Raw genomic sequence first — 19,049 nt, 5'->3', positions numbered from 1 at the left:
GCAGCTCGGATTTAAAGTCACAGCTGTCAACAAGCTTTTGCCTTCTCGCTCTTGCAGCTTTTCGTAGAAGATCGCGATAAAACGATCCCTGAAAAATGACAGATCGTCAGCTTTGGAGATCGTAAGACGGTTTTTTATCGTCATATCGCCCAGCCCTAGGCGAGAGGGCAGGAACCACCTGGCAGGCTGCAGGTCTGCAGGAAGACAAACGCTCCGCTCTCTGCTCAGGTGGGACTCTTCCGGAAGTCGGGAGTGAAATCCCGGATCCAGCTGCTGAGGGAGCAGGTGGAGTCGGACCCGGAGGGAGTTTCCTTCGAGGGTCAGTCGGCCTTCGACGTGGCCGACCTGGTGAAGCAGTTCTTCAGAGACCTGCCCGAGCCCGTCTTCAGCAGCCGGCTGTGCGAGAGCTTCCTCCACATCTACCAGTGTGAGCAGACGGTTCTGATCCGCTGTTACAGGAAACAGTCTGTTCTGGGGCAGAAACAGAACCTAGTCTGTCTCTGCTTCTGATCTACTGACGCTTTAAACCAGAAGAAGAAAACGTCAATTTACTACAAACATCCTCCTGACTTCTGTAGTCCAGGTCTGCTCGTTTCTGTCAGAATGAACTTCTAACACTCAAGTATTTTTAGAGGAGGAGAAGTGTACAGAACCTCCTACCTCTGGTTCTTCTCCTCTCTCTGGTTCTCCTCCTCTCTATGGTTCTTCTCCTCTCTCTGGTTCTCCTTTTGGTTCTTCTCCTCCTCTCCTGGAATATGCTTATTTCAGAGTGACTGAAAGGCTGGAGGAATTCTCCCAAACCTGGGCTGTAGAGAAAGTTTTGTGTCATGTGACTGCTGATGGGGAACTCCTTTTCTCCTTTTGAACCTCAGAGTTCATGTCATCTTTATTTCTTTTCTTTTTTATCATGTGGATTAATTTGTAAATATTAGAATGGTCCAATAAAGGGCATTTTAAAATCAAATCTCCTCCTCTCTATGGTTCTTCTCCTCTCTCTGGTTCTCCTTTTGGTTCTTCTCTCTGTTCTCCTCCTCTTTGGTTTTCCCTTTGGTTCTCCTCCTCTCTTTGGTTCTTCTCCTCTCTCTGGTTCTCCTTTTGGTTCTTTTCCTCCTCTCTATGGTTCTTCTCCTCTCTCTGGTTCTCCTTTTGGTTCTTCTCTCTGTTCTCCTCCTCTTTGGTTTTCTCTTTGGTTCTTCTCCTCCTCTCTGTTCTCCTCCTCTTTGGTTTTCCCTTTGGTTCTCCTCCTCTCTTTGGTTCTTCTCCTCCTCTCTGTTCTCCTCCTCTTTGGTTTTCCCTTTGGTTCTCCTCCTCCTCTTTGGTTCTTCTCCTCTCTGTTCTCCTCCTCTCTTTGGTTCTTCTCCTCCTCTTTGGTTCTCCTTCTCTCTGTTCTCCTCTTTGGTTCTCCTCCTCTCTGTTCTTCTCCTCCTCCTCTGGTTCTCCTTTTGGTTCTCCTCCTCTGTCTGTGTTCACACTGAAGTGAACCGAACCAGAGTTCATCTGCAAGCAGAGTTTCTTGTCTGGTCCAAACCAGATTTCAGGTGAACTTTCAAACGTGCAGAACCAGGAGAACCATCAGAGGAAACCAGTTCTGGATCAGAACCAGGACCAGGACTGGATCAGACCAAAGTGGAGATTCCTGAAAATTGTTTTCTGAAACTTGAATAGAAAGTCTGTTTCCTACCAAACGGTTCTGATCCGTCCTGGATGTTTGTGTTGGTTTGAAACTTCCTGTTGTTTCTTCCTAACAAAAGTCCAATCCGAGTGTTCTGGTTCTGCAGACGTTCCTCAGGACCAGCAGCTGCTGGCGACTCAGGCGGCCGTCCTGCTGCTGCCTGACGAGAACAGAGAGGCCCTCCAGACGCTGCTGCACTTCCTGTGGGATGTGGTCAGCTGTGTGGACCAGAACCAGATGACCCCCACCAACATCGCCGTCTGCTTGGCGCCGTCGCTCTTCCACCTCACGGCCAAGAAGGACAGCAGGTGAGCAGGTCACACCTGGACACCTGACAGCAGCTTGATGGAGGAAGAGACGCTGACAGAGACTGAGTCAAGACAGGGGTCATGAGGTCATGAGGTCACGGGGTCACAGGGTCACAGGGTCATGAGGTCACGGGGTCATGAGGTCACGGGGTCACAGGGTCATGAGGTCACAGGGTCATGAGGTCACGGGGTCACAGGGTCATGAGGTCACAGGGTCATGAGGTCACGACTCCTCCTGTATTTTTCATTCTCTTCTATTCATCTGGTTAAAGTTCTACTGACAGGATCGTGTGTCGTCACGTCGTCAGGGTTCTAGATCATCTTCAGTCCGTCAGCGGTTCTGTGTTCCTCGCTCACCGAGTTCTCCTGCAGGTCCGGTCACAGAAAGCACAGTCTGGGCCGCCCGGACCAGCGGGACCTGAGCGAGAACCTGGCAGCCACGCAGGGCCTGGCCTTCATGATCACGGAGGTCCAGAGACTCTTCCAGGTACGTGTGCCGACTGAACAACCCAGAACCGGACCGCCTCCTCCTTATGAGGCCTTTCTCTGCAGGTCCCAGAGTTCTGGCCCGGTCAGGGTGTCGGTCCTGAGGAGTCCAGAGGAGGTGAGGAGGAGCGAGAAGAGCAGATGACTCGTCTGAAGCGGAGCACCCAGCGGCTCCTGGAGGAGCTCCGGGAGGAGAACCCGGTCTGGGAGAACCAGCCCGGTCCAGAACCGCTGGATCTGGCCTTCAGAAAGGTAAATGGACTCCTGTGGGTTCTGCATGATGTGGCTGGTAAGCACTGCGGGGCTTCAGGTGTGCTGCGTGTCTGTCCTCAGGGCTGGGGCGACGCCCCCCTGCGGTTGTGGCGCGGCTCCGTGGAGGTCGACGCCCCCCACCGGGACGTGCTGCGGCGCCTGCTGCGGGAGCAGCCGCTGTGGGAGCCCCGCCTCCTTCAGGCCGCCGTCATCCAGACCCTGTCCGACCACGCTGATATCTACCGCTTTCTCCTCCGGGGGCGGAGCCCCCTTCCCCCCCAGGAGCACCTGCTGCTCAGGTAAAGACCCAGACAAAGCATCGGATCGTTTCAGGACGTTTGGATGAACCGGTTCTGCTCCTCTCAGGACCTGGCAGGACGACCCGCTCTGCGGCCCCCTCTACCTGTCGTCTGCGTCCACGGAGCACCCCGAGATCCAGCCGGGGGGGGTCCGGGTCCACGTCCACACCTGCCTCTACCTGTTGGAGCCCACGGGGGCCATCAAGACCCGGCTGACCCACCTGTGCCAGACGGACTTCAGGTGAGGAGACGCCCCCCCATAGATCTGTGTTTAAACTGGAGACAGCGCCCCCCTGTGGCCACCAGGAGCAGGTTCATGAAACGAGTCGTGATCAGAATCAGGTGATGTCACTTCCTGTCATGAATATGTGCTGGACGGAAGGCGACCCGTTAGTGCAACATAACGGGTCAGAACTCCAGGTCAGCTTTGGCTGATCAGACGGTTATTTTGAGCTTTCCCTCCAGTGAGGCCTGTCACTTCCTGTTTCAGGGGGCACTCGCCGGCGTGGGACAGGGAAGTGGGCGGCCATTGCGTGGCGTCCCGCCTGCTGGCCGTCAGAGATTCCTTCAGAGCCGAGTTCAAAGAAACCAAGATCTGAGGAAACCATCTTTGAGTTGGAAGCTTCCTCTCCAAACAGGAAATGGGCGTCGAGTGTTCCACCTGCTGCAGCGATCAGCGCTTCACCCACAGAAATGATTCTGTAACAAACAATCCATGCAGAGCTGCAGAAGAGTCAGCATGAAGCTTTGTGGATCCAGATCTTCAGGTTTATCGTTCACCTGCAGGTTTGACTCCAGAAAATCTAAAAATAGATGTTTTAATGAACTGGTTTGAATGTAAATGTTCAGTTTTATTTATAAAGATGAGACTAAACTAAATCCTGTTGATGTAAAGATCAAGGTTGTTTTGTTTAAATAAATCTAGAAACTTCCATGATTTAAAGGATCTTTCACAGCAGTTTGTGACCTGCAGCTCCACCAGGGGGAGCCAGAGAGCAGCTGAAGTTTTCAGCCTCTTTCTTCTCATCTGGAGAGAAGATGGAAAGTTCAGGTGGAAAGTAGTTAGATTAGTTTGCATCTGAACTTGTTCCAGATCAGGACACGCCCCCCTGTGGGAGGATCCTTCTCTCCACAGGTGGAAGGTTGTGACCCATTATAAATGTTTAAGAAATGTCCACATTAATGATCCCCCCAGGAAAGAACTCTACATCCTGGGCGGTTCCTCCCAGACCCTCACCTGCAACAGGTAACAGAGCTGAGACTTCATGTTAGAAATGGACCAGAATGACAGACGTTTTCTTCTCCCTTCAGAGGTCTCCACAGCCAATCAGCTTCCTCCGTCTGATTTCTGCATCCTTAAACACCATCTACCTGTGAGCCTCACCTCACCCCTCCTGCTCCACAAACACCTCTTCTGTTCTATCCTTCATCACCTGCTGTAGGTCAGTCTCTCTCTGTACTACCATACAAGCCTTCCAGATCAGAGAACCAGACTTCTCCAGGGTTCTGACGTTCTGGTTTAGAATCTTTTTGAACATTTCTTCAACTGGATCAAATCCTGGATTTCCTGCTGCTTAATGTGAAAGATTTAAACCCGTTTAGCTGAAAGTTCTTCAACAAATCTGGACTCAGACGGTTTCAGGTTCCAGAACTTTTATTAAAGTACTCCAGCGGTTTCTTGAACCCAGTAGATCCCCTGGTTCTGGCTGCTCCGGGCCGGATCACATCCTCTCCACGGGGCTGATGCCCAGGATGTCGAAGCATTTGGCCATGATGGCGGCGGTGGCCTCGCAGAGGAGCATCCTCCACATGTTGATCTTCACCACCTCACCTGAGGTCACACAGATCAGTCAGAACTTCACTGGTCCAAACAGTGGAGATTCACAAACATTCACGTGAACTTCTGGACAAAGTATGGGAACCTCTGACTCTGTAGAACCGCTGGACCATCAGGAGGTTCTGTTCAGAGATTCTACCATCATGACCCAAAGAGTCTGAAGCTCCGACTGAAAGTCATTAATCCACTGATTTAAGAAAATAAAACAAACTAGAAAGTTACATCACCTGTGATGTTAGTGTGATACTTTCAGCTGAAAGTATCACTGAAGATGCTGAAGGTTTTTGCTGAAAATGACGTAATTTACTTTAATTGCTGAAGGGATTTACTGAAAATGCAAAAGTTTAATTTGTTAAAAGACTGGAAATGACATTGAAGAAATATGAAAGAGAACTTGACCTTAAGCTCTGTAATTTTTGTAGGAAAATTGCTTAAAAATCCCTAATATCAATTCTGCAAAAATACTTAGTTTGTTGCTTAAATATGAACTAAACTCCAGATTATCTAAAAAGAAAAACCTCAGTAAATGTCAAATCGGCCAGAAAAGCTGGTTGTAGTTTAAACACCAGCTAAACTCCAACACAGCCTCACATTCCTCAGTAAACTAAAGTCAAAGACGTTAGCATGTTGCTAAAATATGAGCTAAGCTCCCAACGTTTAAAATGACTAAAGATGAAAACAGCTTGTTGCTAATCTACTGATTGCTCCTCCCACACTATGGTGTGAATGCTGAAGCAATCACATGATTAAAGAAGTAACGAGCAGAGATCCGATCCAAACATGAGACTTTCAGAAGGAAAACCTACAGAACATTCCAGGTTTCCGTGGATTATTGGGATAAACTTCCTGCAGGTTTGTCCCGTCGGCATGGAGACCCTCCACGGTTTGCTCTCACCTGTCTGCCGGTCCTTCTCCACGCAGTAGCAGCTGTCGTAGAACTCGGTGAAGGTGGTGGCGAGCTCGTACAGGTAGTCGCACAGCGTGTGGAGCAGCAGGTCGTCCAGGATCTTCTGCAGGATCTCCGGGAAGCGCAGGATGGTCTTCCCTAGCTTCCACTCCTTCTCGTGGTCCAGCAGGATCTCGGTGGTCTCCGCCGCCTTCCTCAGCGCCGCCTCGTCGATGTTGGCCAGGCGAGTGATGGACCTGCAGGATCAGGTGTTCGTTCAGTCCATGCAGAGAATCACAGCCACCTCCTCGGATCCAAACATCATCAAGAGCTCATTCAAACTCCTCCCCCATGAGGAGAGAGGACCTGGAGAGTTCTGGCAGAACCTGGACCAGATCGGGTCCACCTCATCTGAACCAACTGAAGGATCTGAGAAAACCGTCCAGAACTTTTCCTGCTTCCAAAACACCTGCAGCTCAGTAAGCCCCGCCCCCAACCACCACTCAGGTTCTAAAGGGGTTTGATGTTGAAAAAAACCCAAAGTGGAGGTTCCAACAGGCTCCTCCCCCTTGGTCCTCACCTGATGCGGGTGAAGGCGTACAGCAGGTACGCCGCCGTGTTGCCGCGGTCGTCCAGCATCTTGTCGAAGGAGAAGACGTAGTCGTTGATGCGGTTGTGGGACAGGTCGGCGTACTTGATGCAGCCGAAGGCGACGGCGCTCTGCGCCTTGGCGAGCTCCTGCGGCGTCAGCACCTGCAGCAGAACACCCACAATCCTCAGTGAATCAGTACGCCTGAAAAAGTAGTTCGGTCACAGAACCCAGATGCTCTGTATCACTGCGCTGGTTTCTTTAAATCATCTGAAGAAAAACAGGCGGGAAGAGGACTGATGCTGATCATTGATATGGCTTTTACTGCTGCTGGTCGGCTCAGCGGCGTGTTATGTTACCATGACAACACGCCGCTTCATCACGTTTCAAATATTCAACTTTGGTGAAAAGGGGATCTAAACCGAAAACATTCCAGAATAATGACCTTGTCTCGTTCCTTCTCCAGCAGCTTGTCCTTGCAGCGCTTAAGCCCCTCCTCCAGCAGGTCCATCAGCCTCACCGTGTCTCCAGAACGCGTCTTGAACTTCTTCCTGAAAGCAGAAACGTCAGAATCTGGAGAAGCTGCAGAGCTTCACCTCGACAGGACCGGGGTTCACGCTGACCCCCCCCCATGTGTGGAGTTAGGCTGCGGCGGCGGGGGGGGAGGGGTCATTTCAGACAGATCATCATCAGATTAAGAAACTGAAATCGGAGCGTCTGGAGGTCAAACTCGACCTCATGGATGAAGCAGAAAACGGGGGGGCGGGACCAAACCAGACCACAGCAAAACGAGGGCGGGACAAAAACCCCGAGCCAAAGCAGAGATGTGATGACGTCAAACTGAAACACTGTGAAGTGCACTCACTTGTCCTCGCCCAGAACCACCCCAAAGCCGGCGTGCTCCACTCGGGTCACCTGCGGGTCGTACCAGCCGATCATCCGGGCCGCAGCGAACACAACCTGGAAGTGGACACCCTGGAGGAGGAGAGGAGGGAGGCGTCACTCAAACAGACGTTCTGTTCTTCACCGGAACCAAAAGCTGAAGCTAAAGTAAAGTTCTGAGAGAACCGGCCCGTGATCAAAACCACCAAACAGGATCGTTTGGAAGGAACCGCCCAGCTGTTTAACTTTCAAAACGTTCAGCAATAAAAATCTCTGAATGATCATCGTGAGGAACAGTTTACGTTTCCTCAGAAACCAAACTTCTTTGATCTGGATCCAGAACACTGAAGAGGTTCTGGGTTGGACCTCAGTGATGGATCATCTGAAAACTTCTGGATGTTTTATAGAATCAAACATCAAAATCTGCTTCTGAATGTTCAGTCACTAAAGGGTGAAAAACTCTACAGTCTTTTGGTCCCTGAAGTTCATCAAAGTGTTCAGTCAGAGCTCCGCCCACCTGTCCGCTGTCGGTGACATAGATGATGATGTCAGCCTTCTCCTGGAAGATGCGCTGATGAATGGCCGCCAGGTCGGAGGTGTCGTAGGTGTATCCCCCGTCCGACTTGACGATGGTGAGCGGGATGGACTGACCCGGACAGAAGACGATCTTCCGGCCTTCGTCCAGCTCCACCAGGCCTGAGGAGGACGGGAGGAGGAGCCGTCAGAGGAGACCGCACCCCCTCCTGCTTCATAGGTGTGGGGAGGGGGAGGGGACCCACCTTTCTCCTCAAACTCCTTCACCACGGCCGTCATCAGGTCCTGGTAGTACGACTCGCCCCGCTCGATCAGCTTGACGTCCAGACAGTCGTAAACTTTCTGAAACTCTGGAAGAAAACCAGCCGAGCAGGTTCTGTCAGAACCTTTCTTCTCTGTTCAGTGGCATTGTGGGTAAGTGAGTTCAGTGACAAAGCTGGTGGAGTTCTGAGTGAGTTCCTGAGGGTTAGGAACAAAGATGGAGCTGGACCCGTAAAGATGACCTTCTGACATGTTCCAGGCTCAGAAGATCCTGATCAAGCCGTTAGACACGCCCCCTGACCCCAGAACAATACACCTGTCAGAAAAGGCCCCGCCCACTCAGATCACTACCAGAAGCCGGAGCGCTGAGGTCTGTGGAATGGTTCCGTCATCACAGACGATGGGAACTTATGCAGACAGAAGTTCTGTTTTGAAACCAACAGACGGACAGTGAAAAGGATTTCTGAGCCCAACAGAACCTGCAGGTTCTAATGAGTCGGTTCTGCTCAGAATGAAGGAGCACGTCTTCACTTCATGACCTGAACCGCCTTCTTGTTCTCGTTTCTGAATTTAGCCGTTTTTAATCGATACCCATCAGAATCCTCAGAACCGTTTTGGATCCATCTTACCTTTCCTGGAGACGTCACAGATCTGGTTCCAGGCCCGGATGAAGTCCGGTTCTTTGCTCTGCAGCCTGACCACACACTGGTACGCTCGCTTCTTGAAGTCCTCGTCTTCATCAAACCGTTTCTTGGACTCCTGAGGGAGGAAGAGGAGTGAAGGTGAAGGCAGAACCGCCCCCGAGTTCTGGATCTCTGACAACAGAACCAGCGTTTCAACGTTCTCCCAGACAAGGATTTGACGCCTGCTCAGTTTTCACCCAGAAACCAGCGTGAACTGACTTTGTAGAAGGCCTGCAGGTCGCTGATGGGCGGAGACACGGTCAGGTAGTCGGGGAACTTGTCCTGCAGGTGAGCGATCAACATCCCGAACTGCGTCCCCCAGTCTCCGACGTGGTTCAGCCTGCAGAGGGCGCCAGAGTCACACCCACACGTAACCTCTGCAGACGGCGCCACAGCGAGCTCACCTGAGGACGTCGTAGCCCAGGAACTCGAAGAGTCGACACATGCTGTCGCCGATGATGGTGGAGCGCAGGTGACCCACGTGCATCTCTTTGGCAATGTTGGGCGAGGAGAAGTCCACCACCACCTGAGCAGAGACGGCCGTCAGAACCGGGAACATCTGGGTCATGGACAGGTCCTCACATGGGAGTTCATTTAAATGACTAGAAATGCACGACACCAATATGAGATTTCTGATCCCTAAATACTCGTTTTTGTGTTTCAAGTCAAAATCTTGAGTGTTTTTCCCGTCATGAACATGTGGGGGCGCCACAGAGCAACGGAACGTTTGTCCTGCAGCTTCTAGACAACAGAAACCTTCTAAGTTCTTAAACAAAAATGACAACCAGCTGAATATATTTAACAAAACTCTAGTGTGAACATTTCCTTTGGAATGTGGCTCAAACACAGTGAACTAAACCAGTTCTATAAAACGATTCCTCGGATGTTTGGAGCTCCAGCGTCTCGTAAACAGAGTTTCTGTTTCAGGTAACAAGTCCGTCGTAGTCCCACTGTAGGTCTGAACGGATTCAGCACCGTGTGGTTCGATCCGAGTCTGGAGTCACAACCAGAACCCGCTCTGTAGAACTGAACAAACGGTTCTGGTTCTGGGAGCGAGCTCCCCTTTGCTGACCCAACTCTGAACAACAGAAACCCCAGAATTTCCCAGAGAAATCCTCTACGGCACGTGTGTCGGAGTCGAGGCCCGGGGGCCGGATGCGGCCCTCCAGCTCATTTTATCTTATTGTTTATTGTGCTCATTTCTAACTTGTATGATTTTGACAAAATATGTTTTTATGGAGCGTAAAATATTGAAAGTTATTTAAGGTTTAATTTGATTTTTATTCCTCATAATTATGTTAAAAAGTTACATTTTTAAAGTAAAAGATTCTGACATTCTGCAGCTTTTTGGACTATTTCAGCATTTACTCAGATTTTAGGCTGTTTTAGAGTTTAGCTAATATCGACATGCTAACTGTTTTGACTAATTTAGGCTTTTTTTTCGTTTTTCAGGCTAATTTGGCATTTAGCTAAAATGTTAGCTGGCCATCAATCTCAGCATCTTCAGGGGTCAAATTCAGCTTCCAGCATTCACTCTAGCATTATTAAAGTTATGGTTTTAAAGTTTTAAAAATGTAGTTTTATTGTTCTATAAATGTTTATCTGTTCGGACGATGACCTCAGGTGAGGTCTTTGGTGATCGACTCTTCTGATCTACAACAACAAACTCGAATGATGGTGGTTTTATCGCCCAGCCCTGATGGAAACAGCTCCACCTGCTGGAGATTCTGTCCAGAACTGAACCCAGTTCTTGTGGACTCTCCAGATCCTGAAGTTCAACTGCCAAAGATTGTTGTTTAAAACCACAAAAACACCAAACAGACGTTCAGACCAACGCTGAAGACTTCAACACAAACTCAGCACTCCGTTAAGAAGCGTGTGTGTTTGTGTAAATGTGTGAGATGTGACGACAACCTTCTTCCTGGACGGCAGAGGCGGCGGCTGCACGCCGTTGACCAGCAGGTTGCTCAACAGTTTGGACACAAAGTTCTTCTTCAAGTGGATGTTGATGAATCCTGCAGGGGGCGGAGCCACAGAACACAGGTGTTTGTTAGACAACCAGAGAGCAGCAGGTCTGGTCAACACGAGCGACTGAAGTACAGAGTTCTAGCTGTTGTCTGGTGATACGATGGAGATCCAGATATCTTCCAGGACAGCATCAGACGATATTTCACTAAGTGGTTTTAAACTGTTCGGAGGTCCGACTGGAACGTCTCCGTGTGATGAAGCAGAACCACGGGATGAAGGAGAAGCTCGATCTCCTGACACACTGCAGATCCTTTTATTCAGAGTGTTGACATGACTGACCCATCAAGATGCTGAATTAGCATCTTTTCTCGTGAAGTTCAGCAAAACTTTGAGCTCCGGAGACGGCGCCGCGTCCGCGGTCTCAATCGTTCTTACATGAAAACCCAAGTTTCAATACGGTACCGGCGCCAGCTCTTTTTGGGTCAGTATTCCTCCTTCAGTTGTGTCTCATTTCACTATATAACAACAACATGAGCTCCCAACACAAGGACCAACACAAGCACTAGAGCTCGTTGATAAAAATCAATAAATTGATCTGACTCCATCGAAGCAGATCAATAATCGTCTGGATTCATGTTTGGCTCCTAACGGCAGCAGATTCAAACGGCTGTAGCTCCAAATCTGAAACCAAAAAGCCGGTAGAGCCGTAGACGGACCAGACCGCCGGTACCTGGCCCGGCGATCTCTGTTCTCTGGATGAGCTCGTTGTCTGGAAGGTTCTGGAGGATCTTCTCTGCGATGTCTCTGGGGCTCACCTTCTGCCCCTTCGCCTTCAGCATCTGGAACAGCAGCAGGTTCAGGGTGAGGAACGTTCCAGAAAGACCGTCAAACCCAGAACCTCCATGAACAATGAAATGGATCAGAACCAAAAGGACGGAACGATCAGAGGAAAACCAGAAACTCTTTAAGGTGGAATCAAAGCTTAAAAAATGAAATCTCTGAAGTTGAAGTCAAACCTAAGAAGTGACTCAGATTCATGAGGTGATCTGTGATTTTTATCAATGACAGGGGAGCTTTTATTTTGAAGGGTCTGCTGCTGGTTTCCTTCCTGACAGAATCTCCTCCTGGATCACTTTGATCAGAAACAGACTTTCAGCTTCAGTCTGATCAGGCAGTGAATGAGACATCCATTAAGAGCAGAGAGGATCATGGGTAACAGGAGGCGGCCTCACCTGAGCGATCGCCATGGCGCTGTTGCATTGGTAGTCTCCAAACTTGGCTTGCTGGTTGGGCGTGACGGCGAGCGGCGGGTTGTCCAGCTCTGGGAAGGACGTGTGGATGGCGGCGCCGAAGACCTGCTGCAGCCGCTGGTTGATGTTGGTCATGGATTTACTGCAGGGAGGGGCGTCTTCCTGCAGACTCTGCACAGACCGGATCGGATTTTAGGATCTGCTGATCCATAGTCCTGATCCAACACTTTCATAACATAAACATGCAGGTTTGGTCATTTTATCATCTAAATTAGAGCGTCTTCCTCCGTGAGGTCATTAAATCATTAACTAACGTTCTTATCTGTTTAGTGCGTTGTGGGCGGAGTCATCCTGGCCTGAGTTGATTGGGTGAACTGAGATATTCAGCTTCACATCAGAGGCGTTTCACTTCCTGGATCGAGGACGTTTACAGGAAGAGTCACTCAGTCATGAAGGAGCTCCTCCTGACATCCAGGGGGCGCTGCAGGATCCTCCAGACAAGAAGGTTCAGGAACAACCGGACCGTCTCCAGCCGATCAGTCAAATGCAGATTATTATTTAAGGTTTGCATTATCCACATTGTCGACTTCTGAGTCATTTTACTCCTCAGAAACAATCCACCAGGAAACTGCAGCTGACTCAGAACTCTGCGGCTCGGGTTCTGGTTAAACAGTAGAACCACATGAGTCCAGTTCTGCGGTCTCTCCACTGGCCACTGGTCTGCCAGAGAACAGTTTGGTTCAGCACCAAAACACACGACCTCCTGACCCAGTAAGAACCAGCAGGACCTCGCCAGTCATCTGGATCTTTCATCAGTTCCTAGAACTACTCATGGAGAAGCTGCATTCAGCTTCTATGCTCCACAGATCTGGAAGGCCTGAGACTTTGTATTCAAGTTTCATGAAAACACTTTCAACTATCTTTGTACACAAAATGTTTTAAAATAGACTCACCTTTTTTACAGAACTCCACTGTATTTTCATATATCGTTATATCTACTATTATTAACAACTTTATATGTATATACGATTATAAGAAATGTTCTTATTCAGTTATTTATTTATTGTGCTGTTAAAAAAAACGCTCGTCTGGTTGGATGATAACTGACTTAAGTTCTGCGTTGTATCTAAATACTGTGACAATAAAGTTTATTCAAATCTTATCGAGTCTTTAAGAAAGAACCAAAACTGAACGGATGAATGTGAACGAATAAAAGCTGAAAATAAAACCCGTTCTGCACTCCTGACACCAGAACCACTACAGTAATCAGATTACTTTAAATCTTCTCCATCACTCACCCTCTTGAGGATGTTGAGGCGGTACTTCAGTTTGGCGTTCTCCTCGCGCAGCTCGTCCAGACGGGGCAACAGGTTCAGGTTCTGCGGGTTCTTTAGACTCTCGATCTCGGCTGATAAACTCTGGATCTCTCTTTCCTGAAAACAAGAACCCCAAAACTTAAAGGTATTCTAAATATTTGGTTTTAAATACTAGTTCGGGGTTGAAATATGCAGAATCGTTAAACAGAAAATTGGGTTAACACTTCGGGACAAGAAAACCAGGTGAGTTTTCATTAAAAAAAAAGTTTTCCATTAATACATTAAATAAAATTCCTAAACACGTGTTCCGCTTAAAGACCACGAGAGGGCGCCAACTCCCGCTTTAAACCTGAAATGAAGTTTTTTAAAACACCTGAGCTGCAGGTATTTTGTCCAAATCACATTTACAGGCGATGATAACAATAAATAAATAAATAATCTGCAGATTCTGAAGGTTCGTATTCATCTGACATTCAAACGAGTCAAAAACATGAGCAGCATCAAACAGAAACTAAACCTCAGAGTAAAATGAACAAAAACAGCTTTTAGGATCAACCGAACTGGACGGAACCCGACCAGAACACCAGCAGATCAAGAAAACGGGTTTGTGGTTTGCTGGAACAAAGTTTCGACCAAGTAAAGCACAAAAACTGTTCAAATGAAGGTTTTCTGAATGCGGTTCGGGGCAGAGCGCACGCGCCAAGCTAATGTTAGCTAACCTGCTGCTGCAGCCGCGCGGTGTGTTCGCTCACGCGCTCTCCCATCTCTGAAGTTGCGGGACAAAATGCTGCGGGACCAGCGTGTGCGGGAAGGAAGGGAAACACGATGCTGACGAAACCGGGACTATTAAACTTCTGACCGTTTCCGGGTCGTCTTCTTCTTCGGTGGTGTTTTCTGAGGAGACGCAGCGAGGGTCGCCACCTACCGGTAAAAGGTGGTTCTACAGGGACGAAAGTTTTTTTGATTTTTACAGGAACGAAAGGTCCACATGTTTCTGTTTTTGATGAAAACATTTCTTTATAGGAAGATTATAAACATCCTTTTCCACCATCTGTCTTCTGCATCTTCTAACAGCATCACAACACCAGAGGATCGGTCCCATCCTCCTGGACGCTCCTGTACAGGTGAGTTTGGGGAATATCCTGAGTGACGTCATGATATCAGAGGATCAAACGGAATTCTTCTGTAGAAAATGTCTCAACATTTCCAGAAGCATTTCTTTCTGATTGCTATCAACCACTTAGTCAAGAATAACAAGAAATTAATTGTAAAGAAACTAAATAGTTTATGTATTTATTGGCTGTAAATTTAGTTCATCAATATTTGAAGCAATTAATCTATGACATTAGCTAAGTGTCTGTCAGTGACCCCCGTTCTCTGGATTTGACCCCTCCCCTCAGGAAGCCACGACCAGGTGATCTGCAGCATCAGGTGATTCTGGTGTCCCGAGGAGCAGCTGGAAACACGTGTTGGATGGTTTGGTTCCTATTCAGGATTTTCACATCTCAGTAGCAATAAGCTCCACCCACTGACCTCCTTCTGACAGAGAGCTGGAATATGTTAAAATGATCCAATGTGTCACAAAGGAAATGATCAAATGACTTTCAAAATAAAAGTTTCAAAAGTCGTGGTCACTTAAAAGAGGACTTTTATTTTCCTGAACTATGACTTGAAATAGATCGGGATATTTCTTTATAACTTTTCCCAGCAGGATGACAAAAGTCGTCTGAGCTTCAGCAGGTGGACTCACCTGAGTTAGATCAACTCTCAGCTGATCTGAGCGGATTTACAGATGAGAAATGTTCTGCTGCAACAGAACCACAGAGACGGACAGAAGAGAAGTTTTTATTTCTTTGTTGTGAAACTACAAAAACGTACATCTGAGGACTTCTCTGTGCTGGTGAGATATTTACATTTCTTGTTGAGCTTCAGTGTCTGAGGATCACATTCACAGCTTCTCTGGACTCCAAACGAGCGGATCAGGAGGAAACAAACACACCCCGGAAGTGCAATAAATACATGCTGCGTGTCGGCCGGTTCCTCGGCGGTCCAGATTCATGACGGGACGTTTACAAACCGTCCTCTCAGGAAACCTTATTTCTTCTACATCTTCAGACGCTTTAACGTCAGAATGTTTCAGCTCCGTCTGAGGACACCTGGCTAAGGGGAGGTTTGGTGCGTTCACCTGCAGGAAGTCGCCTCACCTGATCAGTCTGAACCGTCCAATCAGAGCTCAGCTTTCTCAGGGCTCTGAACTTAGACCAGCGAAGTTTCCTCTGGATTCAACACGTCTGATCTCTGAGACGACTCAGCTCACAAGGACCTTCAGACGTCCCTTTAAGGAGTAAAACTGAAGCCTGTTGGTGCTGCTGAACTCCAGGAGAAGTTCAACGACGTTCTGGAGCTAAGAGTAAAGATCAGGTCTGGAGTGTTTCTCCAGAACCTCCTCAGACCGTCTGGCTCTAAAGGTGACGGTTAAGATCCAGAACTTTATGGATCAGATCAATAAACTTCTGATTCCTGGAATTATTTTACCAGTAAAAATGAAAATATTTGATGTTTTTTGATTTAAATCTAGTTTTTAGATATGAACTAAATATGAACAATAATAATCAACGAGTTCTGCAGTAAAATATTAAAAAATAGAAACTTTTACTTTTGAGGCGCATCTGTAACCAAAATCCTCTCATGACGATTCCACCTCACTGTCAAAGCGCCTACAGCGCCCCCTAGCACGAAGAACTTGAGATGTTCTGGGTCTAAACTGAGCAGACGGTCCACTGATCCTGGCAGGAACTTCCTGCAGCGCGGTCGCAGCTTCCTGTTCACAAACCAACACTTCCTGTGAGCTTGAACGCTCACATTCTGGAGAAAGACAGCAGAAAAAACAGCTTTTGGTTGGAAGTGTGGCCACTAGGGGGCAGCAGAAACGTCTCGTTCCTCTCCACCCTCAGAGCTGAAACATTCACATCTGAAGCTAAAAGGCCAAACTTGGTTCAAAGCAGGAACTTAACGTGATGCTGGTGCTCCTCATGACGTCCAGAACTCCAAGTCTGGACCCGAAAGACAAAACACGCCACCACAGCGTAGAAACACAAGGAAAAAAAAAATCACATTTTCCCGTCAGCCAGTCAGAAAAGAGGTGGAGCATCTGACTTCCTGTCAGCTGACCGGACAGTTTTCTTCACAATCATACATTCAATAGAAAAGACGTCTGATCTTCACTTCCTGCGTGTTTCAACGACCGTTGTGTGCTTGGACAGTGACTCATTCCAGAGCAGGACTTCCTCTAAAGCGTTTCATCTTCTCCTAAAGGCCGTTAAAGTGCCAACTATCAGACTAGCATCTTCTACCTGAGTGTTAGCGAGCGTTAGTGCACCTAAGCTAACGTTTACCACGACCCCACAGCTCCTCTGACATCGTTGTGTTGAGTTTCTGTCCAGACTTGGATGTGTATCTACATGATCTAAACGGTTGGTTTATAACTCCAACTGTTTATCAGAACTTTAGGAAACATCTCCCTCATGTTCAGACTGGGTTACCCCGAAGAACATCACCCAGAACGACCGGTTCTGTCCGGATGGAGCTTCCCGGCTCCGGGTCGAGTTTGAATCTCTGATCAACTCAGAACCTTTTAGAGATGAAAAATGAAGAGACCAGAACACAACAGAGGAGATGTGGCAGGAAGTGAGAGAATACCTTCAAAATAAGAGAGGGGCAGCTGTTCTGATTGGAGAACGTCCAGGTTCAGAACATCAGCTGATGTTCATAGCTACATCCATCATTCATATCCTGTTGCACATCAAAAATGTCTTTTAACTCGCCAGATCACCGACTGTGATGTGGGCGTGGCCAAATGGCGGAACCAAAGCCTTTGATGTTTCACGAGCATCTTCTCGCCGACACCATCACGGCGGCTTTCATGACAAACTTCTGAGTCTTTGCAGAACCTTTGTGATCCAAACGACTCTTTAGCTAAACCCTGGTTGGGTTTGGAGCGGACGGTCGTCATGGAGACGTCGATCCGTCACGCGTGAGCGAACACTTTTTACCAATGAAGATGAATTCTTGACACGATTCTGCTCAGAACTTCCTGTGGTTCTGGTTCTGGACAGAGGTTACCGGATCTGTCATCTTTAGCTTTAATGAGCCCAAAAATAAACTTATACTTGGATTTAGATTTAAAAGAACTTTAAAACTAATAATCTGAAGGATTAGAACTGTAATGTCAACAAGCTGAAATCTGTTGTTGTTTAGGAGAGGAAACATGAAGGTCGTTGTGCTTTCAGAACGCCGTCAAACACGTGACTGACAGCCGTTCGATACCACCTCCATCACTACGGCGCCGTTCCTGCCTGATTTCACAATAAAAGCCTTGTGCCTGCAGGAACGGCGGCTGAGTCTGTGTAAACTGAAGGTCAGAGGCGGAGCTACCACTAGAGGGCGCCCTCACCAGGGACCGCCACATACTTCCTTCCTACCTACGCTCTAGACTTCACGAGCAGAGCTCTGGTCACGCTGGAGAACCAGACGTCCCTCAATACTTTGAAATGCTTCTCTACACGCTGTCCGCCGGCAGCTCGGGGATGCAGGCCTTCGCCCGGGTGAAGAACGCCATCTTCTCCCTGAAACCACAGAGACACACGTCACGCGGCGAGAAAGGATCAGACTCATAGTTTCAACAGCTGACCAACGAGAACATTTCATATCTGATGTGCAGCTCTGAGTCACACAGCTGTTCTCTGCATCGGCTCCCTCTACTGGAGGAGCGCTGAACTGCAGCTCACCAACCAACAGAGGTTTCTATGAGCTAAATGTGGACTTGAACCCACAACCTCCTAGAGTCAGGGCGGACACTCGACCACGTCCACCGAGCTGCTGACAGAAACCATCTGGTGGAAACACCGGACGCCGGTTGGAGTCCCGCCGTCGTACCTGAAGGTCTGGATCTCAGGGAGCTCCTTCCGGCTCTGGCCTCTGATCTTGTGGACGTCCTTGGTTGCCGTCCTCATCATCTTCTCCACTCGTTTCTCGTGCAGCAGTTCCTCAGGAGTCTGGGTCAGAAGCAGAGTGGACTCAGTAAAATCTGTGGTGAAAGCTCCTGACCCGACCCGGTCTCCTGTCGGTACCTGCTTCTCCGCCTGCCTGAGGAGGAGGCGGAAGCGCTCGTCCTCCTGCACCCAGCCCGGCAGCTCCTTCTGGCCCTCCATCCTCGCCTTCTCCAGCTGCTTCTTCAGCTCCCGCAGCACCCGCAGCTCCTGGGCCAGCCGGGCCTGCCGGGTCCGGGACACCTGCAGGTCCAGCTCCAGGTCCAGGGAGGTCTGGAGGAGGCCGTCCAGGCTTTTGGCCTGCACCGAAGGCTGCAGGGGGAGAGGAGGTCAGGTCAAGGATGAGGCCTTCAAATATTCCTATCGAGCTGAAGTTTCTGCTCGTCGTCTTCTCTGCGTCCAGCTGTCGGCATGGCGTCGGCGTTAAGAACACTTCTGATTGGTGAACTCAACCTCTCTGCTGTCTCCTGACTGGCTCCCTGTTCAGAGGGCGGAGCCACTGTGCACTGACACAGACGGATGTCCATGTGAAGGAAACGTGGATCTGTTAAAGCTTTTCTTCATGAAGATGAACAACCGTTCTATCTGTAAAAGATAAACTGCATCCACTGCAGCCTGACATTAAAGTGTCTTATCTGAAAGAAACATTTCAATATTGTCGTGTCCTTTTCTGTTGGTCTGCAGGATTGTTTGTTGTTTGTGATTTTTTTTTTTAACCAGCTTCCTGTTTCATTTCAGGAACCTGATCTCAGTCAGCAATCCCAGGTGGATCCATGAG

The 19,049-nt window shown here is 48.7% G+C and overlaps 3 protein-coding genes and 1 long non-coding RNA gene across 4 annotated transcripts in view; 2 read left to right on the top strand and 2 right to left on the bottom strand.

Moving 5' to 3' along the window:
* The window catches only part of si:dkeyp-23e4.3 (rho GTPase-activating protein 7), a gene marked incomplete in the record, with an annotated part of 69,825 nt that extends 65,871 nt beyond the window's left edge, over window positions 1-3,954 (top strand). Inside the window, 7 exon segments of the mRNA XM_024262387.2 lie at window positions 229-427; window positions 1,779-1,980; window positions 2,353-2,467; window positions 2,533-2,718; window positions 2,800-3,017; window positions 3,085-3,258; window positions 3,508-3,954. Of these exon segments, the coding sequence (XP_024118155.1) occupies window positions 229-427; window positions 1,779-1,980; window positions 2,353-2,467; window positions 2,533-2,718; window positions 2,800-3,017; window positions 3,085-3,258; window positions 3,508-3,616 (1,203 nt within the window).
* A 699-nt stretch (window positions 3,955-4,653) lies between these two features.
* On the bottom strand, window positions 4,654-14,117 carry rars1 (arginyl-tRNA synthetase 1). Its single transcript, XM_024262392.2, has 15 exons — window positions 13,943-14,117; window positions 13,206-13,340; window positions 11,890-12,078; window positions 11,388-11,496; window positions 10,604-10,704; window positions 9,094-9,215; window positions 8,909-9,029; window positions 8,636-8,765; window positions 7,991-8,095; window positions 7,729-7,907; window positions 7,195-7,304; window positions 6,775-6,880; window positions 6,321-6,493; window positions 5,750-5,997; window positions 4,654-4,848 (listed from the first exon to the last, which is right to left on the bottom strand). The coding sequence occupies exons 1-15, from the start codon at window positions 13,985-13,987 to the stop codon at window positions 4,739-4,741; spliced, it is 1,983 nt and encodes a 660-aa protein (XP_024118160.1). The 5' UTR covers window positions 13,988-14,117; the 3' UTR covers window positions 4,654-4,738.
* On the top strand, window positions 12,021-13,069 carry LOC112139651. The gene is made up of 2 exons (XR_002918031.2): window positions 12,021-12,155; window positions 12,238-13,069. It is a non-coding gene; the product is annotated as an uncharacterized LOC112139651 (long non-coding RNA).
* Window positions 14,118-15,052: 935 nt separating the features above from the next.
* wwc1 (WW and C2 domain containing 1) overlaps window positions 15,053-19,049 on the bottom strand; it is a 29,350-nt gene continuing 25,353 nt past the window's right edge. Inside the window, exons 21-23 of the mRNA XM_024262378.2 lie at window positions 18,353-18,583; window positions 18,159-18,277; window positions 15,053-17,848 (exon numbers count right to left, since the gene is read on the bottom strand). Of these exons, the coding sequence (XP_024118146.1) occupies window positions 17,782-17,848; window positions 18,159-18,277; window positions 18,353-18,583 (417 nt within the window). The 3' untranslated portion in view covers window positions 15,053-17,781. The remainder of the gene's footprint in view (window positions 17,849-18,158; window positions 18,278-18,352; window positions 18,584-19,049) is intronic.

The sequence above is a fragment of the Oryzias melastigma genome, linkage group LG14 (genome assembly GCF_002922805.2).
Source record: "Oryzias melastigma strain HK-1 linkage group LG14, ASM292280v2, whole genome shotgun sequence".
NCBI lineage: Eukaryota > Metazoa > Chordata > Actinopteri > Beloniformes > Adrianichthyidae > Oryzias > Oryzias melastigma.
The sequence above is the reverse complement of the archived record's forward strand: the minus strand, read 5'-3'. Positions and strand labels throughout refer to the sequence as shown.